The sequence below is a fragment of the Rhipicephalus microplus genome, chromosome X (assembly GCF_043290135.1).
Source record: "Rhipicephalus microplus isolate Deutch F79 chromosome X, USDA_Rmic, whole genome shotgun sequence".
Lineage (NCBI taxonomy): Eukaryota > Metazoa > Arthropoda > Arachnida > Ixodida > Ixodidae > Rhipicephalus > Rhipicephalus microplus.
The window spans coordinates 474,094,789-474,118,361 of record NC_134710.1 but is presented as its reverse complement, the minus strand read 5'-3'; the positions used below and the strand labels follow the sequence as shown (position 1 = coordinate 474,118,361).

The following is a 23,573-nucleotide window of genomic DNA, read 5'->3' as shown; positions in this document are numbered from 1 at the left end:
ATGCCGTAGCTTTAGCGGGTACTGTAAAACGTAGCAATATTGACCATTGAGGCGCGAAGTATAATACAAGGTTTGCAGGTTCGTTAAATTAACAAAAACAATTGCAAGACACTCAGTATTACAGTTCAAAAACGAAAACGAGTGAATAGAGTGCTCTGTGAAACTTTCAGTAATTTGTTGCAATCGAGCATGTAAGGAGATATTTAATTATTTTGCAGTCAGTCAAGTGCCATTTCTATATAATAACAAAATCAAAGGATTATAGTATGTGCGCAATCAGTCTCTTGTTGCATTCATTTCAAGAAAATAAAAGTAATATTTTTGAGGTTGGTCCTAGAATACGGCACGTCAGACGATTCCTAGACCATCGTAGTGGCTGTTCCAAAGTGATTGATTACAGATATACGCAGCACAGTTAAGTAAGGTAAAAATATAGTGACAATGCAGTGGGTTCAAATAATCCAATGAGCAATATGCTTAGCTCCCTTTTGACTACAAGACGCCACACACAGCTTAAACAAGTTGTTTCCAGAAAAATAGCCAACGCTGCTGATCTGTTAAGTTAGTGAGGGTGAAGATCACTCTAAATTCTAGGAAAACAAGACTAAAATAAATCCTCGAAAGCATGTGCAACCGGGAGAAGCCTTAGTAATTTAAAATGGTCCATGCAAACAAATACCAGGTTTTAGAACAAGAAGGCAACGACAACGTGAAGAAAATTAACAAAATTTTCATTCGAAAGATTTCTTAAACAGTCGCAGTACAAAACACGTAAAAAAGAAGTGAGGTTTTTTCAATCTTATAAATACCTAATAAAAATTACAAAAATAAGATAGACTAGCGAGAAAAATAAAATAAGATTCACTGAATTGTCAAACCCTAAAAGCCATTTGAAACCCCACCTCATGCGATACTGAAACATCAAGACGGCAGCTGTAAAAAAAAAAAAGACGGTTTCATCCACAGAAGTGACTCTCTATAGAAAAGGTCATAATGTATAGAGTTCCAAGCTCAAACACGGGGAAGTTAGAAGAGCCCCACAGAACACGTTCTACTGAAAATTGGTCGGTGAAGACGGCGTAACTGTCGATTGGACGTAAGATGGAGCATGCTACATAATAATGAAGGTTATGACATTTTACGCACAATGTCCCAAAGAGGATCCGAGACGACTATGACGACATTGTAAAAACGCATTGAGTCGGTCAAGCGGGTCATTAAGATCATTCGCAGATCGATGTAAGCTTGGTGCGTGAAGTGTGGAATTGATTTTACGTCCCAAAACAACGAGAATATTATCAGATACCCTGAGGGCTCCAAAAATTTTGATCATCTGATGTTCCTTTAGGTGCACTGGCATCGTACACGGGCCATTCGCCTCCCTTAAAATGCATGTACCATGGCCAAGATAGAACCCGTGACTTTCGGGTGAGGAACCAAGCACCACAGTGGGACATAGAAATGCCCAGTGAAGTGGACCACGAAGCGCCTTCCGTCGCATCTTAATTGGTAGAGTATCAGGCACGGGTTCTGCAAGTGGTTGGTTTGAATGCCACTGACAGAAAGGGTGATTGTTCATCTATGTTTACAACAGCGTGCGATGCACGAACGTCATCGTCTTTTTTTTCGCCGGCACAGAGCAGGCGCTGATGTGCACCGGTGCAGTCTCTCCTGCAGAAATAGGAGACATACTGGCAACTTAGGGAAAAGACGCTACAGGTGGATCTTATTGGGATTTAAGTAGCTGGACGTAAACTGTCTAACGGCCTCAGCTGTGATGTTCGGGCGATGGGTTGACTGGCTCGACGACGTAATGTACAGGAGATGACCACTCCAGTATTTGGTAAGCACCTTAGTACCTTAACAAAAGCCTTGCGGAAAGACCAGTAGTTGTGAACAGGACCCAGAGCCAAACCAGCGTTCCCGGGGAGTAATGGTCATCAGACGCCAAGGCGTCATGACGAAATTTGCGGCGCGACTTATCGTGGCGGCGAACGAGCGAGCCAGTTTACGGTTTTAAGGTAGCCAACAGAGCCAAGCTTGGTTAACCTCCCTGCCTTTTCTCTCTCTCTCTCTCTCTCTCTCTCTCTCAGAGATGGATTTGGCTTCAGAAACGTCTGGTTGGTAGGGCAGAATGGTATTCATGGAGCATGAAGGTTCACCTCCATATAGGAGAAAAAAGGGAGAGAAGCCAGTGGTTGTTTGGAACGCAGAGTAGTGAGCGTAGATGACGACAGGGAGTACGCAGTCCCATGTGGTATGGTCTTCTGAATTGTACATCGCCTTGCAGGTCGGCAAGGATACGATTGAAGCTTTCCGTGTTGGCTTTCGTTAGAGGATGGTATGCGAAAGTGATGCGATGTAAAAAGCGGCATTTTTTGAGGAGGACCTTGATGCAATTTGAGAGGAAGATGTGGCCATGGTCGCTAAGTAATTCACTTGGGGCCACGTGGCGAAAAATGAGAAGACAAAGAAGGAACCACGCGATGTCTTTTGTGGTGGCAGCTGGTAGCGCAGATGCTTCTGCGTACTATGTGAGGTGGTCGATGGCGACTGTTATCCAGCGGTTGCCGTCAATAGTGGTCGGGAGTGGACCGAAGAGTTCGACTCCGACGCGGTAGAATGGTCGGGCAGTGCAGGCCAATGGCTATAGAGGACCAGCAGTGCTGTGAGTAGGAACCTTGCGACGTTGACAGGCAGATCATGACTGAACATACCGGCGAACGTATCGATACATGCCTCGCCAGTAGTACTTCAGGCGAAGGCGAGAGTACGTCTTGAACGTGCCAGCGTGACCACACTGAGGGTCGTCATGAAAGGCGCTGCAAATGCCCGCGCGCTAAATATGGGGGATCACGAGGAGCCACCTGCGGCCGTCTGTCAGGTGATTTCGACGACGCAGCAAGCTTTCACGATGTGCGAAGTGTTGGACTTGACGACGAAGGGTGCGTAAGACGGAATTCGGTGAATGGGGAGACAAAATGTCACGCAGAGAGGCAATCCAGGGATCTTTGCGCTGCCCTTCTGGCATGTCGGTGATGGTCAGAGATGATGAATGGCAACATGGTAATAAGGGCTGCAGCGCGAGCACGAAGGTGCAAGAAGAAACGTGAAACGAAAGGTGAGGCAAGGAAAGCAAAGAGGACAACACGCTTGCCTTGCCTTGCCTTTCATTTTACGTTTCTTCTAGCACCTTTTTGCTCGCGCTGCAGCCCTTATTACCATGAATTCAAACCAACTAGCCCAAATAGCCGTTCTTTTTCGATGAATGGTAAGTAGAAGATGGTGAGCCGGACAGTGGCGACTGTGATAGGGCGTCAACGTCCGAGTGTTTCCGTCCATAGTGATAAATCTTACGTATATCATACTCCTGTGGGCGTAAAGCCTAACGAGCGAGGCGTCTAGTCGGGTCTTTCAAGGATGACAGCCAGCATAGTGCGTTGTGTCGGTAACAACATCAAACTGCCGCCCATAGCTGTAGGTGCGAAATTTGGCGATTGCCCCAGCAATCGCCAAACACTACTTTTCGTTGACAGAGTAATTTGATTCCTCCTTTGTGAGGGTACGACTGGCATATTTTACAACGCACTCGCCAAAGTCGGGGTTCTGCTGAGCAAGTACAGCGGCAAGGTTGCCATTGCTAGAGTCCATGTATATTTTTGTAGGCGCGTGGGGATCGCAGTGGCGCAGAATTGGAGGGAACGTGAGGAGTCGGTGGAGCATCGTAAATGATTCATTACAACCAGCATTCCAACCTTAGAGGTTGTTGCTGCTAGCGAAAACCTGTGTCAAGGGGGAAATAATAAAAGCAAAATTGTGGATGAAGCGCCAAAATTATGAACACAAATCTGTGAAGCTTCGCAGTTTCTTTAGAGTGATGCCCTTGAGATATTCACTGTAAACACAAACTAGCCGAATGGGGCATTTAAAGTGCGTGATATTACCTTTATTCACACTTTTACAACCATAGGATGTAACAAAAAGAGTAATATGATTTTGCGACCTCTATTTTACTTTCTTAGAAAATAAAGTGGATGAATGAGGGGATAAAGGAGGTAAATTCATGATCGTACGCCATCTGTCACGAACGAGACCACCAGAAAACTCCCATTTCACGTCCTCTCACGTGCTTTCTTTTCATTTTTATCCCGGAGCTAACTGCAATTTGCCTTTAGTGCTGGCCGGCATGCATTCTGTTGTGCAGGGAGAAGAAGTGCGTTGTCACACTAAAGCACAAATTTTTCAGAAAGCTTAACAAGTTCACAACGCGGTAATAAATAATTTGTTTCTTCATATCGTCAAACGATATCCATTGTACGGAACGCTGCGGAGCGCACACTTAAATTATTTATTTCTTCATATCGTCGAACGATATCCGTTGTATGGAATGCTGCGGAGGACACACTTCAGACAGTTGGGCTCGGGTTCAACCAGCATTGCGACCACAGAAAAACTTCGCTTATGTTGCCTTACCACCAATCTATATAATGCTAAAAGAAAAGCCTGCAGACCTTCAATGCGGCCGATTGGCACCGCATGCACACTCAGTTTACCCTTTTAGACACCGTATCGCGCGGGCGCGGCGTGCATCAACGCACAGAACAAAACCAGGTGTTGAGGAGACCTGCAGAAAAAAAAGAAAAAGAAGAAACGAAGGGAACTCTTCTCAAGTGGCCGCTACGAAGTGACAAGCATTCCAGCATGTCGCTGTGTACATCCAAGCAGCTCAGGGGCACGCCGCGTTCGCGGCACAATCAGAAACGCAAATGGTAGGTAATACTTATGTTTCCTCTCTTCGCGAATCCTTATTGTCGCTTGAGCAGCAATAGAAGGCGTTTTGCGCTTTGCGTTGCGTGAAAAGAGCGAAAGAGAAAAGAGCGAAGAGAGGAAACATAGGAATTTATTTATTTATTTAAGTAAATAAATAAATAAATCAATAAATAAATAAATAAATAAATAAATAAATAAATACTTATGTTTCCTCTCTTCGCGAATCCTTATCGTCGCTTGAGCAGCAATAGAAAGCGTTTTGCGCTTTGCGTTGCGTGAAAAGAGCAACAAAAAGCAAAAAAAAAAAACAAAGTTGGTAAGCTCACATAACGATGGGTGGTGCGTGTTTTTAAAGTCCTGTAAACATCTCAGAAGCTTTGCACAGCCAGCCAGTTCAAGCAAGTGCGCCTTAAAAAGGCAAGTTTGTGCGACATAATTTGTTTAGTTACGATAAAGCATGAATGGAACAGTGTTTTCAGGGAGTATACACTCAAGCAAAAACAAACAACCACTGTTATCGGGCTGCCATGTGAAGAAATGTGTATAGGGCAAATTTGTTTTCTATTTATTCTCTTCTTATGCCCAGAATATGAGCTAGTAAGAAGACTTCACGAGCTAGTAAGAAGACTTCACTGTGTCGTAGAGGAAAAAATTACATTGCATTTAGCTTGAAAGATAAATTATGTTAAAGAGACGTAATCAAGATCTTATGATGTCACAGACATGTGGTTAGTGACACTGCGTTTTTGAGGGAGCACGTGCATTTCATGGTATTGTCACTTCATTAGTCACATATCAGCACTTGAGCTTGCCAAGATTACATGTGAATATTTATAACATTTAGGAGATGTGTCACTTATACATGACTAATTTAATTGAATTCGTATCAGTCAGGTGAATTTCTTGAACCTTGTTATTTAGTCACCTTGATCCTTCCTTTTGGTTATTTTGTTTTACAATTCGTTGTCATAGCGCTTGTGATCAACACAGCGAATTCTGACTATTGAGACATTTGCTGGCAAGGTAGCAAGTGCTGGTATTGTGTCTGGCTCTTCTTTTGTCATCATTACAAGTTTTCTGTTTACTTTTGCCATGAATCAATAACAAGTCACCCAATCAGGGACCTAAACAGAATAGCTGGGGCTGTTGAATAGGCTAGTATTTCACGCGCTTCATTGCAAAGGGGCGTAAGTTTTGCTATTTTATGTCCAAAAATCATCATATCATCATGAGTGACACTGTAGTGGGGAGGTACAGAAAGTTTTACCACCTGCAGCTAAATATTGTGCACATAAATTTGAGGATAAAGGTGTCAAGCATGTTTTCTTCATCGACAGCGAGTTTCGTAACAACGTCAATCTTACTCACTTTGCATTCCTTTACACTACAATCCATGACTGCTGCACACTGAGATATCACTGACAGACCAATATCGCTGTAAAACGTGGACTACAAAATTTTCGCAAAAGTATTATCGAATAGGTTTCCATTTGCTATGTCGATCCTCATTGGGTATCATCAGACATGTGGAATCAGGGGTCGATCCATACAAACCAATATACATGGGGCTTGTACAGTGCTTCAATACTGTCATGGTTTTCACAAACATCTTGCAATGCTACAGGTAGACCTTGTAAAAGCTTTTGATCATGTTTGTCATTCCTACCTTTTTTCTCTTCTCGAGCAGGCCGATGTTGGAAAAGTTGTCCCTAAAGGCATTAAACTATGCTATTATGAATGCCCAACTCGTCTGATAAATGGTCAACTCTCCAAGCCTGTTTCTATTCGCTCTTCTGTAAAACAGGGATGCCCAATGTCACCTCTTCTATTTGCACTTTGTGTAGAACCACTATGCTTAAGCATAATACAGTCGAGTTGCATTCATGGCTTCAGTATATTAGGCATTGACGTTACAGTGTTAGCTAATGCAGACGATGTCGCATTCTTTTGCACAGACAAGCCAAGTGTGGAAAATGTGGTATCTATATTGAAAAGTTTGCAGTAGTATCAGGAGCTCGTTTAAATGCCTCTAAGCATTTAAGACTGGTTTGGCTTGTGAGGTAGCACACCAAACCAATTAGCAGGGATTAATTGGACAAGAACTCTTCCAACATACCTCAGTGTACAATTGCATGCATATAGATTCAGCGCGCATTACTGGAAGGAATGCTTTCTAAGCTTGAACGACAGTCCCAGACATTTGTTCCCTATCGACTTTCAATCTTTGGGAGAGCTGAAGCTTGCAATACTAACTTAGCAACACACCTTTACTATTTATTGCAACTTATTCATTACGCAAGATTTTATAAACAACGCTTTCATCGGATTTTCGCTACTTTCATATGGTCTTCAACATTTGAGCCCATGAGTCGTGATAATACATTCAAGTCAGTTAGTAAGGGTGGGTTAGAATTAGAACAGCTTTATCTATGGCAAATAGTGTCACGATTCTTTTTTTTTTGAGACAATTACCATTTCCTGTGGCGGCTGCATTTCCGATGGAGCCGGAAATGTTGTAGGCCCGTGTGGTCAGATTTAGGTACACGCTAGAGAACCCCAGGTGGTCGAAATTACTTGAGCCCTCCACAACGGCGTCTCTAATAATCATACGGTGGTTTTGGGACGTTAAACCCCTCATATCAATCAGATGGTTAAAAAGAAAAGGTATTTTTAGTCCGTCTGGTAACTGCCGTCTATGTGATGCGCCAAGAACGATTGAACATTGCTTTGTTAGCTGCAAAGATGCCATACTGTTTTGCTATGTCCTTCAGCTGGCATTAAGAAACGTTTCGTCATTAATTCTCACACAATACGTTATCTTCTACCAGCAGCGCTTGATGAAATGCCACACGATATGTTTTTCCTCATGAGTATGCACAGCTTGTTGAAGACGTCAATACAAGGCTGCAATGAAGAGCCCATCACCTCTTCAAGCACACACTTCATTCAAATGGCTATCCACCTCAAAACATTTAGGACGAGCTAGACTTTAGACCAGATTGGTACTCCATCTTGGAGAGCTGTTTGACCTTACCCCTTTCTTGTTTGCATAATACGATGTGAAAAACTCTCGATGTGAAGAACTCACGCTGTGTTAGCCATTGAATGTTTATGAGTAACGCTTGAGCGCTTATTGTCGCCATTTGATTGTACTTTTGTTTGCTTGATTTTGTCTTTATTACACAAGTACGTCCGTGAATAATATGAAAAAAAGTTGTGCTGTGGTGTAATGTTTATCGTGTTTCTTTTCAGTGCGTGTGGTCACGAGTTCGATTCTTGTTTCATGCGTATTTTTTCGCAGATGTCATGTTTGTGTGTGAATGCATTGATGTACGTTTTCGAATATGTCCCTGCGATGAATAAAAGCAATAGATGTCTCCAAACGTCTAATTTTGTGTCTGAAATACGTTTTTTTGGTGGCATATAAAAGGGTGCTTTTAAGACTCTCAAAAGAAGCAGAAAAACTTTCACTTCGCTTTATTCAAGCTTCCAAATTGAGTTAAATAAAAACACCAACGTCAGTTCCCTCTTTTGACCCCATTTACTTCGTAAACAAACCTTGTTAAGCCTTTTGCCAACACAAATCGGCCATTTATCCCTAAAACGGAGCTATTTTGGCGGTGATAGACATTTAGCGAAGCTTGATAACTTCACTCTAAATCAAATACGAGAAATATCTGTCAATGAATGAGTGTAATAAAGCAGGCTGACCACTAGAAAGATTAGAAGCGAACAGCATTCACTTTAATATGCGCCGCCATCTTGTTCTACGTATCCCCTTAGCACTCTGGTGTCGAAAAGAGGAAGACAAAACTCCCCAGAGACTCTGCAAAAACATCGCAATAAGGGTGTTAGCGAAAACCTCATTTTAGAGGGTTTTTCACTTATTACCTTTGGGATGCACGCTGGAACAAGAGCCAAAAACTCCCTAAAAGGCTAAAACGTGTTTACAGTGTTCGGTAACTGCTTGAAGTTTGAAAAGATTTGGCAAAATTCCTTCTTTCAAGACGACGTGGGCTGCTAAGCTGACGGGCGTCAAAATGACATTTCTTTAAATTTGACTGTAAGCCGGTGGTAATGAGTCACTCGAAAACGCCAGGCCTGCGTGGAAGGCGCAGCACAGTCACAGCGAAAGCCAGAATAGCGGCCTTTCAGAGCCTTTTCTAAACACTCATTGGGTAACTTCTGCAAGCACGCTGGCTTGATGCTCTCTGCGGCATTAATAATGAACTTTTGGGTAGTAGGCTGGCAGTCGTTATGCTATTTTCGGTCATTCTTCTGAGAAGCGTGGTACACGCTAAACACTTGCGAAGAATTTCGTGCCAATTGTTCATGCAGTGGCTGACGACGATGAGGAATCATGGCTGAAGTAGTTATGCGTCACAGTTAATAGGGAACAAGGACACGCTTTTCTAATAGGTTGGAGCATTGGATGACCCACTCGTTATGCTATTTCTATTTTGCGACGACTGGTTCTTCTTTCGATATTTTAAAACGCTTTTTCAATCGTATTACTACTATCGCTTTCTCGACATCAAGCCTGCCTAAGGCAACTTTTCCAACGAGTCACACGCACTGAGAAAAAAGAAAAAAAGAAACAAGCGTAGCCCAGTGGTAGAATACTGGGCAGGAGCTAAGCGGATCCGGTTGCAAGCCCCGCTGTGTCATTGGTGCTAGTTTTTTTTTCTCTAGTTTCGCGCGATGTGGTGGATAACTGCGCGTGACACGAGTTATGATCTCATAACAGCTTTTATTGTAAAACTTGCTTAAGGCGAAGGATATGAGATGAAAAATTCGCAGAAAATACCACTACGTCATCAAAGCAATATAGACAGGTCTGCCATTTCAAGCCTCTGAGAATGGTGTCCATCATTTTCTCGAAAGGTGCAGGCGCGTTGCAAATGCCGAAAGGCATCACGTTAAGCTCGTGTAAAGCATAAAGCATGGCAAACGATGTTTTCTGATGGTCAGCTTCATCCAGGGGCACTTGCCAATAGCCTTAGGGCGAATTCAGTTATTAGGAATAATAGGCTCCTTGAAGGCAGTCCAGGGCGTCGTCCATGCAAGGTAAAAGATAAACATCCCCCCCCCCCCCCAGACAGATGATTATTGAAAATACCTAAAGATGGCTAAAAGCTGCAGTTGGTGTATTCTAGGCTTTTTTTGGCTTGTTGACACCATTGGCTTCATTAGGCAATGCCCTAAAATTGTTACGAGCCCCTCGCACCATACTCTTTTCTTTCTACATTTAAAATTAGGCGACGGTTCTGTTTGTGTAGCTTCCAGGCTTTCCAATACAATTAGCGTTAGCAGCTTCGCACCCGTGTCGCGCAACAGGCATCGCATAGATCTTGTTACTGCTGTGTTATTATGAACCTCCAAGCACCGGCGCTTTGGAATAATGCAGGTGCTGTCCCATTTGTGGTGGAACCACGACACTGCCCGGACCCGGGCCTGCTGGCATGGCCTCACCCGACAGCTTGCGACCGTTACACCCGCTGTGAGAATGGCACAGTCACCGAGGAGGTGTGTCCCAACGGACTTCTCTTCGACCCCAACGGAGGCATCTACGACTTCTGCAACTACAATTGGCGTGTGGACTGCGGCGACCGCATCGAAAAGCGTATGTAGTAACAGCAGACTATAACTGTTCTTCGGCATTGTTTCCTGGCTGGTGAATTGCCCGTATGAAACGGAATTTCTCAGTTCATGCCATAGATTTTTTCACCAAATTAATTTCTTTCCCTTGCCGCAAAAACTGTTCACGGAAAGACTGGCAATGCTGGCATGAAAAATTCGAAGCCCTTCCACTTTGTGGAAACAGAGGATGAGCGAAGCTGTTTGTTATGTTGTATCATACTCAAACTTTTCTCTCTTGACATAACCAATTCTCTAACAATGTCTTCATGTACCACTTGAAACGATACTGGCCGCTGTCGTGGGTCAAACGTCGTATGAACATGCACGGAAGACTCCCTTAGGCGAGTAGCCATGACGAGTCCCACACACCAGCACCTACCTGCTCATGCTCTGGGCTTTTAATCCTGTGCATACTCATTCTTAAAACAATGACCGTAATCCAAACATCACAAGCTTGAGTTGTTCTCCGAAGTTCTCTGTCTCATATTACGAAAAACGGCAGCGACGATTGAACGCACAGTTGCTCTCAAGCGGCGGCAGCCAACGACAATACGTTGGGTTGAAATGCACTGAACAGGCTGGAGAGGCGAGAGAAGAAAGGGGGGCCTTTTCGAGGTTATAAGCACAGCGATGTCAAGCAAAACCGGGATATTGCTCGACCAGTTTGGTTTACGCACGTTTAACCATGGAAATATTTCTTATTTTGTTGTGCATGTGGTAGCACGTGCCTCCGAACAAGTTAACACATCTAGCTGAAAGTCTGCAAAGCCTGATGCCTATAAGAGTGGAATCACGGACAGCGAGCAGAAGCGTATTGACTAGAATCTTCTATGAATGTCTGCTGATATGGCACCACGAATGATGGCAACCACCACCGGCTGGTTGGTGTGTTGCGCAGTGAGACCGTGCCCAATTTTAAAAGAGCGCTGACCTTGCCAGATCACGCTGAAACACGGACGGACTCATGGGCTGACTCTCTCGTTCTGCCCGGCCACAGCTGGGGTCGCGTTCCTGGTACCCTGCGAGCACGACGATTCCTGCATAAAGCCAGCCGCCTCTGACCATTCACAGGTTCTTCACCACATAGCGTTCTGACGTTAGGCTCTCAGTCGAGCACCTGACGCGAATAAATATCTTCAGATATAGCAGGAGCGGCATCAATTGTGAGGCAAGCTTTGTTGAAAGAAATTTTAGTTTTGGTGCGGTCAAGTGTCATAGCTTAGCAAGCGCTGGACGTAGTGGTCCTTGAAGCGTTTCTCACATGTAGACCACCTGGTAACTCTTCAATGTACCCTCGTCATGTTCTGGTCTCAAACCACTAAATTTTCGCTGTCCGCAGGCCCACCTAATAATGAGGTGCGCAGCCTGAAAGGTACTCACCGAATATGAAACAAAACGCATCGGTTCTTTTCTGATCTGTTTCTTGCACATCATAGTTCAGTCTCTTTGCTCAGATAAGCTCTCTCACTCACAAAAAAAAAAAAGAACACCACCACCACAAAAAAAAAAAACTGCAAGACTACGTCAGCAAAACGCCAAGTGAGCAACATAAAATGAACGCATAACAACCAGGAGATTACAACCCAACGCGCGTCGGAACACCCTGCTGGTACAGTGTTATTCAGCTCATTATTTGTCAGGGTCTCGACGGGTATCACCATCCGGTGGTTCACGGAGGCAGGCATTGTAGCGCGTGCCACCATATCACCTTGGAGACACCCGGTGGTCGGCACACTAGAAAGCGTATTCTAGGCACCGTAGCAGAAGTGAGCGATCACATCGATCTGTTTCTCGTTTTCGAGAACGTGACAATCAGTACTGAATGCAAGGACATCTGGGAGAGCCAGTGGAGGAACGAAGCGACCGAGTCTTTCGAATTGCCACAGATTACTTGTGCTTGAGAGATGGAATGATATTTTAGAACTTTCCTGCTGCCCCGAAGCTGTGCTGGCTAGATCAGAAGATGCACATTTCAGGTGCATTTAACTCCCTCCCCTTTGTCGGTCGTGCTTGCCTTTTCTCTCCTTCAATGTTGCTGCGCTTCAGCACGTGAAGACATTTTATTTTTTTTTGTTTCACAGCGTACTACCTGCTGTCACCGATACGATCGCACCATGCAGGGCCTTGTAAAGGCCACCGTGGGATGCCGTGAACAGTTTTCGCTTAGAGAATCTCCATAAGTGATGTTGCAATAAACTTTATTGCTATAGCGATTACAGGCACACTCTCGGTGGGTTTTTGCCGCCGTTGCCATTGCGTTACGTATATGATTTATATGTATGTGAAAAATATTACTGAAGCAAGTTTACTCAGAATTGTGCATGACCTTGCAATCGAACAAACAAGGGCTGATTCATGGCTACTCGTCGCTGCAGACGGCACACAAGTTTTAGCATGCAAATGACTAGCTATTTAAAGACAATTTGTACAGCTGGTGGTGCGTGCATCTCTGGGCTGCTTCAGCGCCACAGAGGCTAGTTTATCATGCCGCGAGATAGCGCCGACGGCCTAACGCTACCAGTTTGCGTTAAGCGCGCGCGCAATCCTGACAGGCTCGTACATTTCTACGTGCCAAGGTGTCACCGCTAACTCCGCATTGTAGGAGACAACTCAGAAACCGCTCTACTCAATGGAGCAGCCACGTACCTTTAAGCCAACGTTTTATAGAGTAACGCAAGATCGCCTCCTCAATTAGTAATAATGGTATCTGGGGTTTTACGTCCCGAAACCTCGATATGAATATGAGAGACGCCGTAGTGGAGGGCTCCGAAAATTCTGACAATCTGGTGTTCTTTACCGGTATGGACATTGCACAGTACACGGGCTCTTACCATTCGCCTCCATCAAAATGCAACTACTGCGGTAACGATAGAACCAGCGTCGTTCCGGTCAGCAGCTGAGCACGATATATATCCATGGTTCTACCTCGGCGTATCGTTTCTAAAAAAATTTGGCTCCTAACCTTACTTACTATAATATCAAATTTGTCACTATCACATTCATTGCTTTGCCGTTGAGGCAAAACTGTGACTTTTTGAAAAGTCATTTCTTAATATTTCTGAAGAAATTTAATTTTTTAGATCCACGAAAGTACGTGCGCGGATGAAAAAAAAAAACAGATGGCACTTTAATTTACAGTGACACTTTGGCCCTTTCGTTAACCTTCCTTGCAGTCTTCGGCACAACACACTTATAATATTCTGCTACTTCTAAGTTTACCTCGATGCCTAAGAATTCTACTATGTGTAATTAAAGGTCAGACCACGCTTCCTTTTTTTTTTCAGCGGGTCCTATTCCTTCTCCTGACTGCCCGTGGCAGTTCGGAATCTTTCCCAGTGGAAGCTGTTTGCAATACTTCAAGTGCGAGTTCGGGCTTGCCAACTTGACCAACTGTGAACCAGGACTTGCGTATGACGATGCCACACACTCCTGCAACTGGCCAGACCTAGTTGACGGATGTGATTCTGAAGGTTCGATTGTTTTTACTCTTTTCGTTCAACCCTACAACGAATGCTCGAAACGACTGAGAGAGAATTGCACAGCTTTTTGATGATGACATGGAAACATTTCCGCCATTTACATAATGGGCATACGACGCAAATATAATTTGCTCGGGCGCCCCGAACCAACGTAATCTTTGGCCACAATCATTACCCCTGCTGCTCTCTGCGCCTATGATGCATGCAATGTTCCCATAACGCCTTAAGGCGCAGCAGCTTAAGAAACAACAGACCAATAGGAAGAGACTGACAGAGTGCTTGTTTGTTGGTCCGTCGTTCCTCGCGCTGTTGCGGCAATGAGCCTGCAGTACATACATGTCCAACACGCTACGCCAGCAACGCTAATATCCCGAGGTGAAGCGTGGTGGACTTACCTGCGTATTTAGACACAGCATCTTGAGAAATGAAAAACGCCACTCGCATGCACCAGCCTCAGCAGTACCTCTGTCGCGTATCTTCAAGCAACAGGAACGAGTAAAATGGCTAAGAAATAATTATAGCGTACCATTCACATTGTAAAAAAGGAACTTTCTGCTAATAACAAAATAAAATTCACATTGGTCAGTATGCAGCAGTGTCGAATGTGGCTGAAAAGAAAGCGCATTAATGCGCGTAGTGCTACTGACAAAACAAAAACAAAAAGTAAGAAAACATTAAGAGACAGTCGTACCTTGCCACAAGGAGTATGTCTGAACGACATTAGGCTTACGCTGAACAGATGTTGAGATCCACCAACTCACTGACGAAAAGCTGGTACTTTCACAATATAGCGCTGTTTATTTATTTATCTTTTTAGGTACCCTCAGGGCCAGAGGCATGAGAGAGGGGAGTGGGTTACAATAGTTACAAACATAATATAAAACAGAGGAAAAAAGGTATAAACAAAACAAAACCAGGAGAATGCAATGTACTTCAGTGTTACACGTTATACAATGTTAGCTAAAGAAGTTTTAAAAAGTTGGTGGTCCGAGATTGTTGCCGTCAGTGCGGGTAGGTGGTTCTATTCCTGTTGTGATGTACGCGGTATGAATGACTGGGTAAAGGAGTTTGTTCTGCAGCACGGCAAGCCGACTTTATGGACATAATTTATACGAGCTGAAATGTACCGAGGAGGCAGAATGAGTTCGTTTCGTAGCTGGCTGTGATAGAAAACTTATGGAAAAGACAAAGGCGAAGGATTTTCCTACGAGATGATAAGGAAGGTAATCCGAGGCTGGATTTCATAGTGCTTATGCTGGCAGTCCGGTTGTAGTTAGAGAGTATAAAACGAACAGAGTTATTTTGAACCATTTCAAGTGAGTGTATTAGATTTTCTTGGTTAGGAACCCAAACTGATGCAGCATACTCCTGTTTGGAGCGAATAAGCGTCTTGTAGAGAGCTAGTTTTAGTGTTGAAGGAGCCTGTGAGAAATTTCGACCTACGTAGCTAAGCATGCGATTAGCGTTATTATTTACGTACGTGGTATGCACGGACCAAGTGAGGTCGGTAGTAATATGTATTCCGAGATATTTGTAAGTGCTGACAGATTCCAGTGGAGCATCGTTCCGATAGTAAGTGGGCAATATACGGTTAATTCTAGATACGCGAAGGAATTTGCATTTGCTAGTGTTGAGTTCCGTTACCCATGTTTTACACCACACAGAAATAGCGTTAACATCGAATTGAAGGGTTAATAGGTCATTGTCATTAGATATTTCACGAAAGAGGCCGCAGTCATCGGCAAACAAGTGAACGTGAGAAGTAACAGATAAAGGTAAGTCGTTAATGTAAATAAGAAAGAGCAGGGGAGCCAGGACAGATCCTTGAGGGACTCCAGAAGAGACGTTCGTTCGGGGTGAGACGTTATCGTCAGCTACATCAAACTGAGCGTGGTTAGAAAGGAAACATTCAAGCCAAAATAAAAATTTCGGATCAAGATTAAGATTTTGTAGTTTGTGAAGTAACAACTTATGACATACTTTATCGAAAGCTTTGCAAAAGTCTAAAAAATGCAATCTGCGATAGATGAATGATCAAGAATGATGTTTAATTCATGGGTGAAAGATACAAGTTGAGTCTTGCATGAATACTTTTTTCTGAAACCGTGTTGACACTTGGAAAAAAACGAGTTAGATTCGAGAAAACCTGCCAGTTTGGAATATAATATGTGTTCTAGTATTTTACAAGGTATGCTGGTTAGCGAGATAGGCCGATAGTTAGACGGTGAATGTTTGTTACCAGTTTTAAAAAGTGCAGTTATCTTTCCGATCTTAAAGTCGATGGGGAGACAGCCTTCATGAAGCGATTGTTCGAATATCTCCGTTAGTATGATTGAACAACAAGAGCTGGTGTTTTTCAAAAAATTTAGGACTGATCGTATCACACCCAGGAGACGAGGAAGGCTTTAAGGACTTGATTACACTTTCAACACCAACGTAGTGAATAATAATAGGAGGTATGGGGGTAGTCACAATGGGGGGTGGTCAATAGGCGCTGTTGTTTCGGTGTATACGAGGGGCCATAAGTTTTCAGGCCACACTGTCATGAAATTACTAAAGAGAGTAGAGCGGGAGCTTTGAACCAACTCCGTGAACTTCTCTGCGCTGGCGCTGTTCAGCATTTGTGCACAGTAGTCAAGTTGATTTATTCACTAACAGATACTGGCAGAACGTCAGTGTCATTTTAACATCTAAGAGTAAAGTTTGGGCATTTGCAGTCTCCTGCTTCGTGACCCATTGTTTTGCAGACATAACGTGTAACAGAACCGTAGTTTGGCCAAGACGTCGTTAAGCAGCTTTTGCGACCTTTGCACAAAAGGCGATTGATTACATTACATTTCATGCTGTAATGTCATACCAGAGACAATGATGCAATGCATGTCACTTTGTCGGCTCACGGAGAGCGAGATTGATGAGTTGGCGTTCAAGCTTAAGGGAGAGGCTGCTCGGCAATATTAAATTTTCAACATGGCCTTAGAAGGCGCAAAGATTCCAAGAGCACAGAAAAATTGAAATACACTTGATTCGAATAGCACCAAAAAGTATCGCAGTTATTATTTCAGTTCAAAATAAGCATAAACTACAAACAGCGTTACCGCATGTATTAGGCAGTGTTTTGTGCAAACGATACTTATATATAAAGATTGTTCATGACCTTAAAACTAATTGTTTTTTCTTTTGTGTATTATGGTCTTGGAGTTCAGGGCTGAGGCTAGAGTCGGCACTTATTACAACATACAGCAGTGTAACGTGCTCAAGTAGGACCAAGATAAGGCTTACAGTACAAGAGTGAAAGCACTAAAGTTAATGGAAATATAAAACTTAACGTGCATAAGTAACTTAAACTAAAGGTAGCAAAATGAAATTCATGACACGATCCAACGCTGTTATATAACCACGCCTGTTTTCTGTCATCACCAGCTGCGCTGCTCTACTCTAACGTTATTTTATGCAGGTTATTTTATTAAGCAATACTAATTGGTACATGTAGGCGGCCGCAATGCGTATTGACTATGCGCGTGTGCGCCCAACGAAGAGGATGAAGGTCGCTTGCTGCTCGAGCTCGGAGCCAGACTGGCCAGCTCTGCAACCGCTCTTGCAAATATATTTTCCAAATATATTTGCAATATATTGATTTGTTACTCACGTAACAATAATCAAATATGCTATGGCAGCAATGTGCATGTGTCCGTCTTCGTCAATGAACTCGATGACGAGTCGGAAATTACTTAGATGTTACATTGAAGTGATCATTCAACAACAACTATATGAATACTTTTTCATTTATAACTTGTAGCTCATGTGGAAAATTTTTATGACGTGACAATTTATGGCATGCCCCTTTTATCCCCCTAATAACAAAATCACAAACACGCGATTTAGTATAATAATCATCAAAACTTAAAGACCCAACCCAAGTGATTGTGAAACTTCAAGCACTAGGTGGGCAGGAAATACCGCTGCTGAATTACGTCAAAACGGAACTTCTCCTAATAAACTTTGAAAAAAAAAACGCCAGGCCTGAACGGAAAGCGCAGCACTGTCAAAGCGAAAGCTGGAAGAGTGGTAGTAATTGTAGACAGGCATTCACTACGCCATCCTTCGTCATTCTATGAGAAGTGTGGTACCTGCTGCGCACTTGGAAGTAAGTTTGTGCAACTTTTTTTGTTCTAAGATTGACGACGATGAAGAATTATTGCAGAAGCTTTTGTAATCCACGCAAGCCCCTACAGTGGGTTGGAGGCACAAATAATATGTGAAAAAGATCGAGCTTTTGCAAACGATTGGACCCTTCGACGAGCCATTCTTTGTACGATTCGCATCGTGTGACACAAAGCACGTTATTACTTTTATAAGCGTGATTGCTTTCCTGACTTCAAAACTGCCTAAGGCCAGTTTGTCAAGGAGTTCCACGCACCGGCATGCTTAGTGGTAGAGCACTGGGCTGGCACGCAGGGGACCCGGGTTTGGATCCCTTTAAGCTTAGTGTCTTGTTTTTACTGAGTTTTTTTCTTATTTCGTGCGATAGTGGTTACGGACAGCGGTGGCAACGGCGGTGGCGGACAACTACGGCGTGCACGTAAACCATGTTGTAAAATTATAACAGCTTTGACTGTAAAAAAAGCGCGTCTCAGCAAACTTGGATCAGCAAAGACAGCAAGTCATCTCAAATGCTCAATAGCACCGCTTTTAAATGCGAAGCCTTTCTTAGCGAACTTCAGTCAATTTTTGCGTATCTATCTATCTATCTATCTATCTATCTATCTATCTATCTATCTATCTATCTATCTATCTATCTATCTATCTATCTATCTATCTATCTATCTATCTATCTATCTATCTATCTATCTATCTATCTATCTATCTATCTATCTATCTATCTATCTATCTATCTATCTATCTATCTATCTATCTATCTATCTATCTATCTATCTATCTATCTATCTATCTATCTATCTATCTATCTATCTATCTATCTATCTATCTATCTATCTATCTATCTATCTATCTATCTATCTATCTATCTATCTATCTATCTATCTATCTATCTATCTATCTATGCGCTTACGTTTGTGTGCTCTCGTAGTCACCCACTTACCTTGGCATCAACCAAAATCAGCATGGGAGTGTAGGATGGTTTGACAAATATGACGCGCTGGTCAAGACATTTATATTGTGACAATCCCGTGGCACATACCCACGGGCGGGTATGTGCCACTGGTATGCGGGTATGTGACACAGGCAAATGACACTTAGTATCTACCAAGGAACGACCAGAACACAGATGGATGATTTCCACGCGTGAGTGTTAAGAAATGCCTGACCTCGCTATAGCTTAGAAGTGTGGCAGCTTGGGCTAGTTGGTATGGCATGACGATAGTTATAGTTTTGTTCTCGCGCTATAACTATCGTCTCGCTATAGCATCGACCAGACGAGTGCAGATAATAAATGTCAGGGTCCCAGGTGGAATCAAGCCCAAGCATTCTGCGTGGCAATGAAGCATTTTACCATAGAGCTACACCAGGTCTCGAAACTACTTCTACAGCGAAAGTTGTTATGAGATCGCGACTCGGGTCACGTGTAGTTGTCCGTCGCTGCTGCTGGTGGTCCGTAACCACATCGCGCGAAATTAAAAAAAAGAAAACTAGCACTAATGACACGGTTCGGCTTGAACCCGGGCCCACTGGGCGCCAGTACCGTATTCTTTCCCTTTAAATTCATATCGTATAAGATTTCTGCCAATAGTGGACGAAGAGGGAATGCCCTTTGATTTCATAATGCTATGTGGACTTTCATTGAGCTACGCTGGTGCTTGTGGCTTGGTGGGAAACTTGCCTTAGGCAGGCTTGATGTCGGGGAAGCAATGGTGTTATTACGACTTATAAAGCGTTTTAAAACAGCGAAATCGCTATCAGTCGTCGCACAATACGAATAGCGTAACGAGTAGGTCGTCCAATATTCCAACCCAACACAAAAGCTGGTTCTTGTTCCCCTATTAACTGTGGCGCATACCTACTTTAGCTATAATTCCTCAACGTCGTCAGCAGCTGCATGAACAATTGGCACAAAATATCTTGCAGGTCTTTAGCAGATACCACGCTTCTCAGAAGAGTGAAGAAAAATAGCATAGTGAATGACGGCCTACTACCCCCCAAACTTTATTAATAATGCCCTAGTGGGTATTGTCACAGATCTCAGTGCTGTTCACCAATAGTCACTTTGAATCCCAGCGCTGATAACCAGTTGCAGCAGACTAGGGTCTAACCCAACGCTTCCCCGCTGACGTGGGTTACCGGAACGTCCGGGTTACGTCGGATCCGGTCTCTTGTGGTAGCATGTCGTAACTTCGGGTGGAGGAAACGAACGCTGACAAGATGGGGATACGAAAAACAAACAAGTTTATGGCACCATTTACACTTATTTACAGCATAGAGAGGTTAGAAGTTCCACAATTCCATGAGTGGGGTGGCTGAACCGTTACATGGCTCAGAGCTACGTCCAGCACTTTCAAGCGTCCTCTTAAGCCCTGTCGGGCTTCTGCTCCTTGACTGAAGCACCAATTGTACACAGACACAAGATACCACTCTCCAGAGCATCAGTCAAATACACTCGGTCCGACGAATAGTTGCCGCACCCCTGTACGCAATTTTCTTCCGGTCCGAGTTTCACTGAGGAGAGGGGAAATGGTGTTCTCTCCCGCAACATTTTGGTGGTTGGGTTGTTTCTTCCGCCTTTCCCTTGAAGGGCAGCTAAGAAGTAAAGACTTTATTGCTTAGTCACTACCTGCGTGGTTGGGCTGCCTCACCGTCTCCCCAAACAAGTTAGTCTGGAGGAAATGCTTGTAGGGCTCACGGACCGTCTTCTAATGCTTTTGTGTCTCCCCGCCGCTGGACACTGGTTCCGAGAGAACAGGGCTTCCAGGCGTGAGAGCGCTGCCCGGCTAAGTTTCTCAGGGACAGCATGGTGCCTACTGACGAGGGTCATAACAGTATCAAGCAAATGTGCTTGCAGTAGTTACCCAAGAAGTGTTTGAAAAGGCTTCAAAAGGTCACTCTTTTAGCTTTCGCTGTGACTGCTGCGCCTTCCACGCAGGCCTGGCGTTTTTTTTTTTCAAATAGGCGCTAATCTTTTTGAAATGTCAATAGTTGTTGCGCTGCTGCCTACCAAATTTTATAAACATTACATATGTACTCTTTTGATACAGCCGTCACGTCGGGTTAAAGTCAATTGTGGTTAGTTACCATACGCTGAAGTTAATTTATGTAACAGTGTCCAGGGTTAGCATCCTCGCCAGCATCAATGCTTCATATCAGCTTCTGGTATTTCTAATGTGCATGTTCCGGTTGGCATCTTTGCGCAAGTTGAAAGTACTTATATGAACATCTGCAACTCTTCAACATAGGTCTGTGCGTGCAGCATTTGTACATATAGTTGGCGTCAATTCATGACGTGTCGCTCAATAAAAAATGGGACACGGTCACCTTCCCTCCGCATACTTCGCATAACCTCAATTCCTAGGTATGTGGGATCTTTGCGGGTGGTGTTTCAAAATTAAGCGATTTTTTAGTGCTGTATACAGAAAACAGCAATTTCAGCAGTTTTTTCGCTATCAGGCATATCACTATTAGGACACGACTAAGGACTCTTCTACAGCGAAAAACGAAAGAGTTCTGTGCACTTATCAAGAATTTCATTATTTTTTGTATTGTCGCCGCTACGATGTACTTAGAAAAAGGTTACTAGTTATGCCATTTAGGAAAATAGGCCTTAGATTGACGGCGGAAGCGGCGCTAAGCTTTGGTGCCTCAGTTTTGGGACATTGCCACAAGGTAATACAGGTGGCGGCACCACCTTGATGTTCCCGCACCAGCTTGCTTTGACGTCATGGAATTTGGTGGCGTTTGGTAGGGCCTACGTAATCATTTATTGACAAAAGTTGTCGAGATTATGTCTTGGGGGACCCCAACTCTCAACAAAGCGAGTATTAGATGTGAGATTACTTTAAAATGTGAGACAACGCATCGAAGGTCACGTGATGTTTAAGAGCGAAATTACATAGAAAAACGAAAACTCTGATAATAATTTCCTTTTGAAATAATTGTCATATAAATGTGTCAAGGATACGTATAATCGAATGAACTCACTATTCATCATAAGTGTTGAAGGTTGTGTGTGTGTTTGTCGATAAGCGACCGTTTATTTTCGAGAGTGAAACTTTGCAGCGATCGTGGGATTCCGGTGTCCCGACAAGGTGACTGGCCCTGGTGCCAAATTCTACCCATACCCACGTTATCCTCATCCGGCTGATTGCACGCGCCTTATCACCTGCGTCAACGACAAGCCACGTCTGATTAGCTGTGGATACGGCAAGGCCTTCAGTCAGTACAGTTACACTTGCGAAGATGCCTCAAATGTGCCAGACTGGTACGTGTACTGTTTCATGGTTGCTTGAACCTCCTCTAAGTTACCAAGTACACCTTCTTGTGTAATAGGAACGGAGGAAGACGAAGATGAGTGGAAAAGATGGGATCACCGTTCCCTATAGCACTGATGCTCAAGTGCCAAATCGCACTAGTCCAACTCGCGTGATGCCCGTCTGATATGAAAATACAGCACGGCGAAGGCGCGAAAAGCTTAATTTTTCTTTCATAACAATTGGTTTAACATGAAAGTGAAACATGGTTTCACAATACCACTCTTATGGTCATTCGTGAAGAAACATGGATTTCAACAGCACGAATGAGCACTGCGTCGATCGGCATTTCGCCGGCACCAGCGCATTCGACATGTAGGTGCCCGCGTTGATGCATGTGCATGTGGTATGCCACTACTATCTATCGGCTTGTTCATTCTTATTATTGAAGAATGCTACATTTTACTGAAACAGGTGTTTGCTTTGGCATCTCCTGCAATGTGCAAGTGAGTTAAAACTAGTTGAATATGTTGCAGTGTGCATTCGACATCTCGTAATGTTTATTTCACAATACTTTCTTGAGTATCCCTTCTAAGCCCTGGTAATATACACAAAAAATTAATTAACGGAGGTTGGTGTGTAGTACAACGTTCTTGCTGGGTGCGCACTTTTAGCGCATATAATTGAAATCAATATAAAAGCGAACACTTACCAAAATTTTGACACTAAATTAACAATTGTATTTGTGCTTTTTTTCGTTACAGCCCTATTGTTCATTATCAGAAGAAGTGAAGAGCCTACTGCAAAACACAAGTTCTACCTGCTACCTTCTTTTTCAAAATAACCACTGCACGCATTGTGTTTCTTTTTGTTTAAAATGCACCAGTGTTTCTAATTAGACTATTAGGAATTACAGTAAGTAGACACCTCAATTGGAAAATACGGCGCAGATGATGAATGATTATTTTTTAAAGATGAACATTATCTGATCAAGTGATTAAAACAATTAGCAAAAAGATGCTTTCTATTTCATGCTACTTACACTTTATTGTATGGAATGAAAGCTTATTGAGCACATGCACTTTACACTACAATGGGCCTGCACATGAGGTTTCCTAAATACTGGAAGTGTGTTGCAATTTTCGTTTAAAATATTGCCACGTTGCTTGCTTCCGTGTATTTTGTTCATGCTTCTACTCTGCATAACCATCTGGTTGAGGGATTATCATCTGCACTTGTACCTTTATTTCACATTACGCCATTATGATTT

The 23,573-nt window shown here is 43.4% G+C and overlaps 1 protein-coding gene across 2 annotated transcripts in view; it reads left to right on the top strand.

The window, feature by feature from the left end:
• Positions 1-23,321, top strand: part of LOC119186712 (protein obstructor-E-like) — a 64,568-nt gene extending 41,247 nt beyond the window's left edge. For both annotated transcript variants that reach the window (XM_075880857.1, XM_037413058.2), the window contains exons 2-5: positions 10,178-10,393; positions 13,695-13,880; positions 22,113-22,314; positions 23,068-23,321. In XM_075880857.1, coding sequence (XP_075736972.1) covers positions 10,178-10,393; positions 13,695-13,880; positions 22,113-22,314; positions 23,068-23,095 — 632 coding nt within the window. In that variant the 3' untranslated portion in view covers positions 23,096-23,321. The remainder of the gene's footprint in view (positions 1-10,177; positions 10,394-13,694; positions 13,881-22,112; positions 22,315-23,067) is intronic.
• The last annotated feature ends 252 nt before the right edge of the window (positions 23,322-23,573 follow it).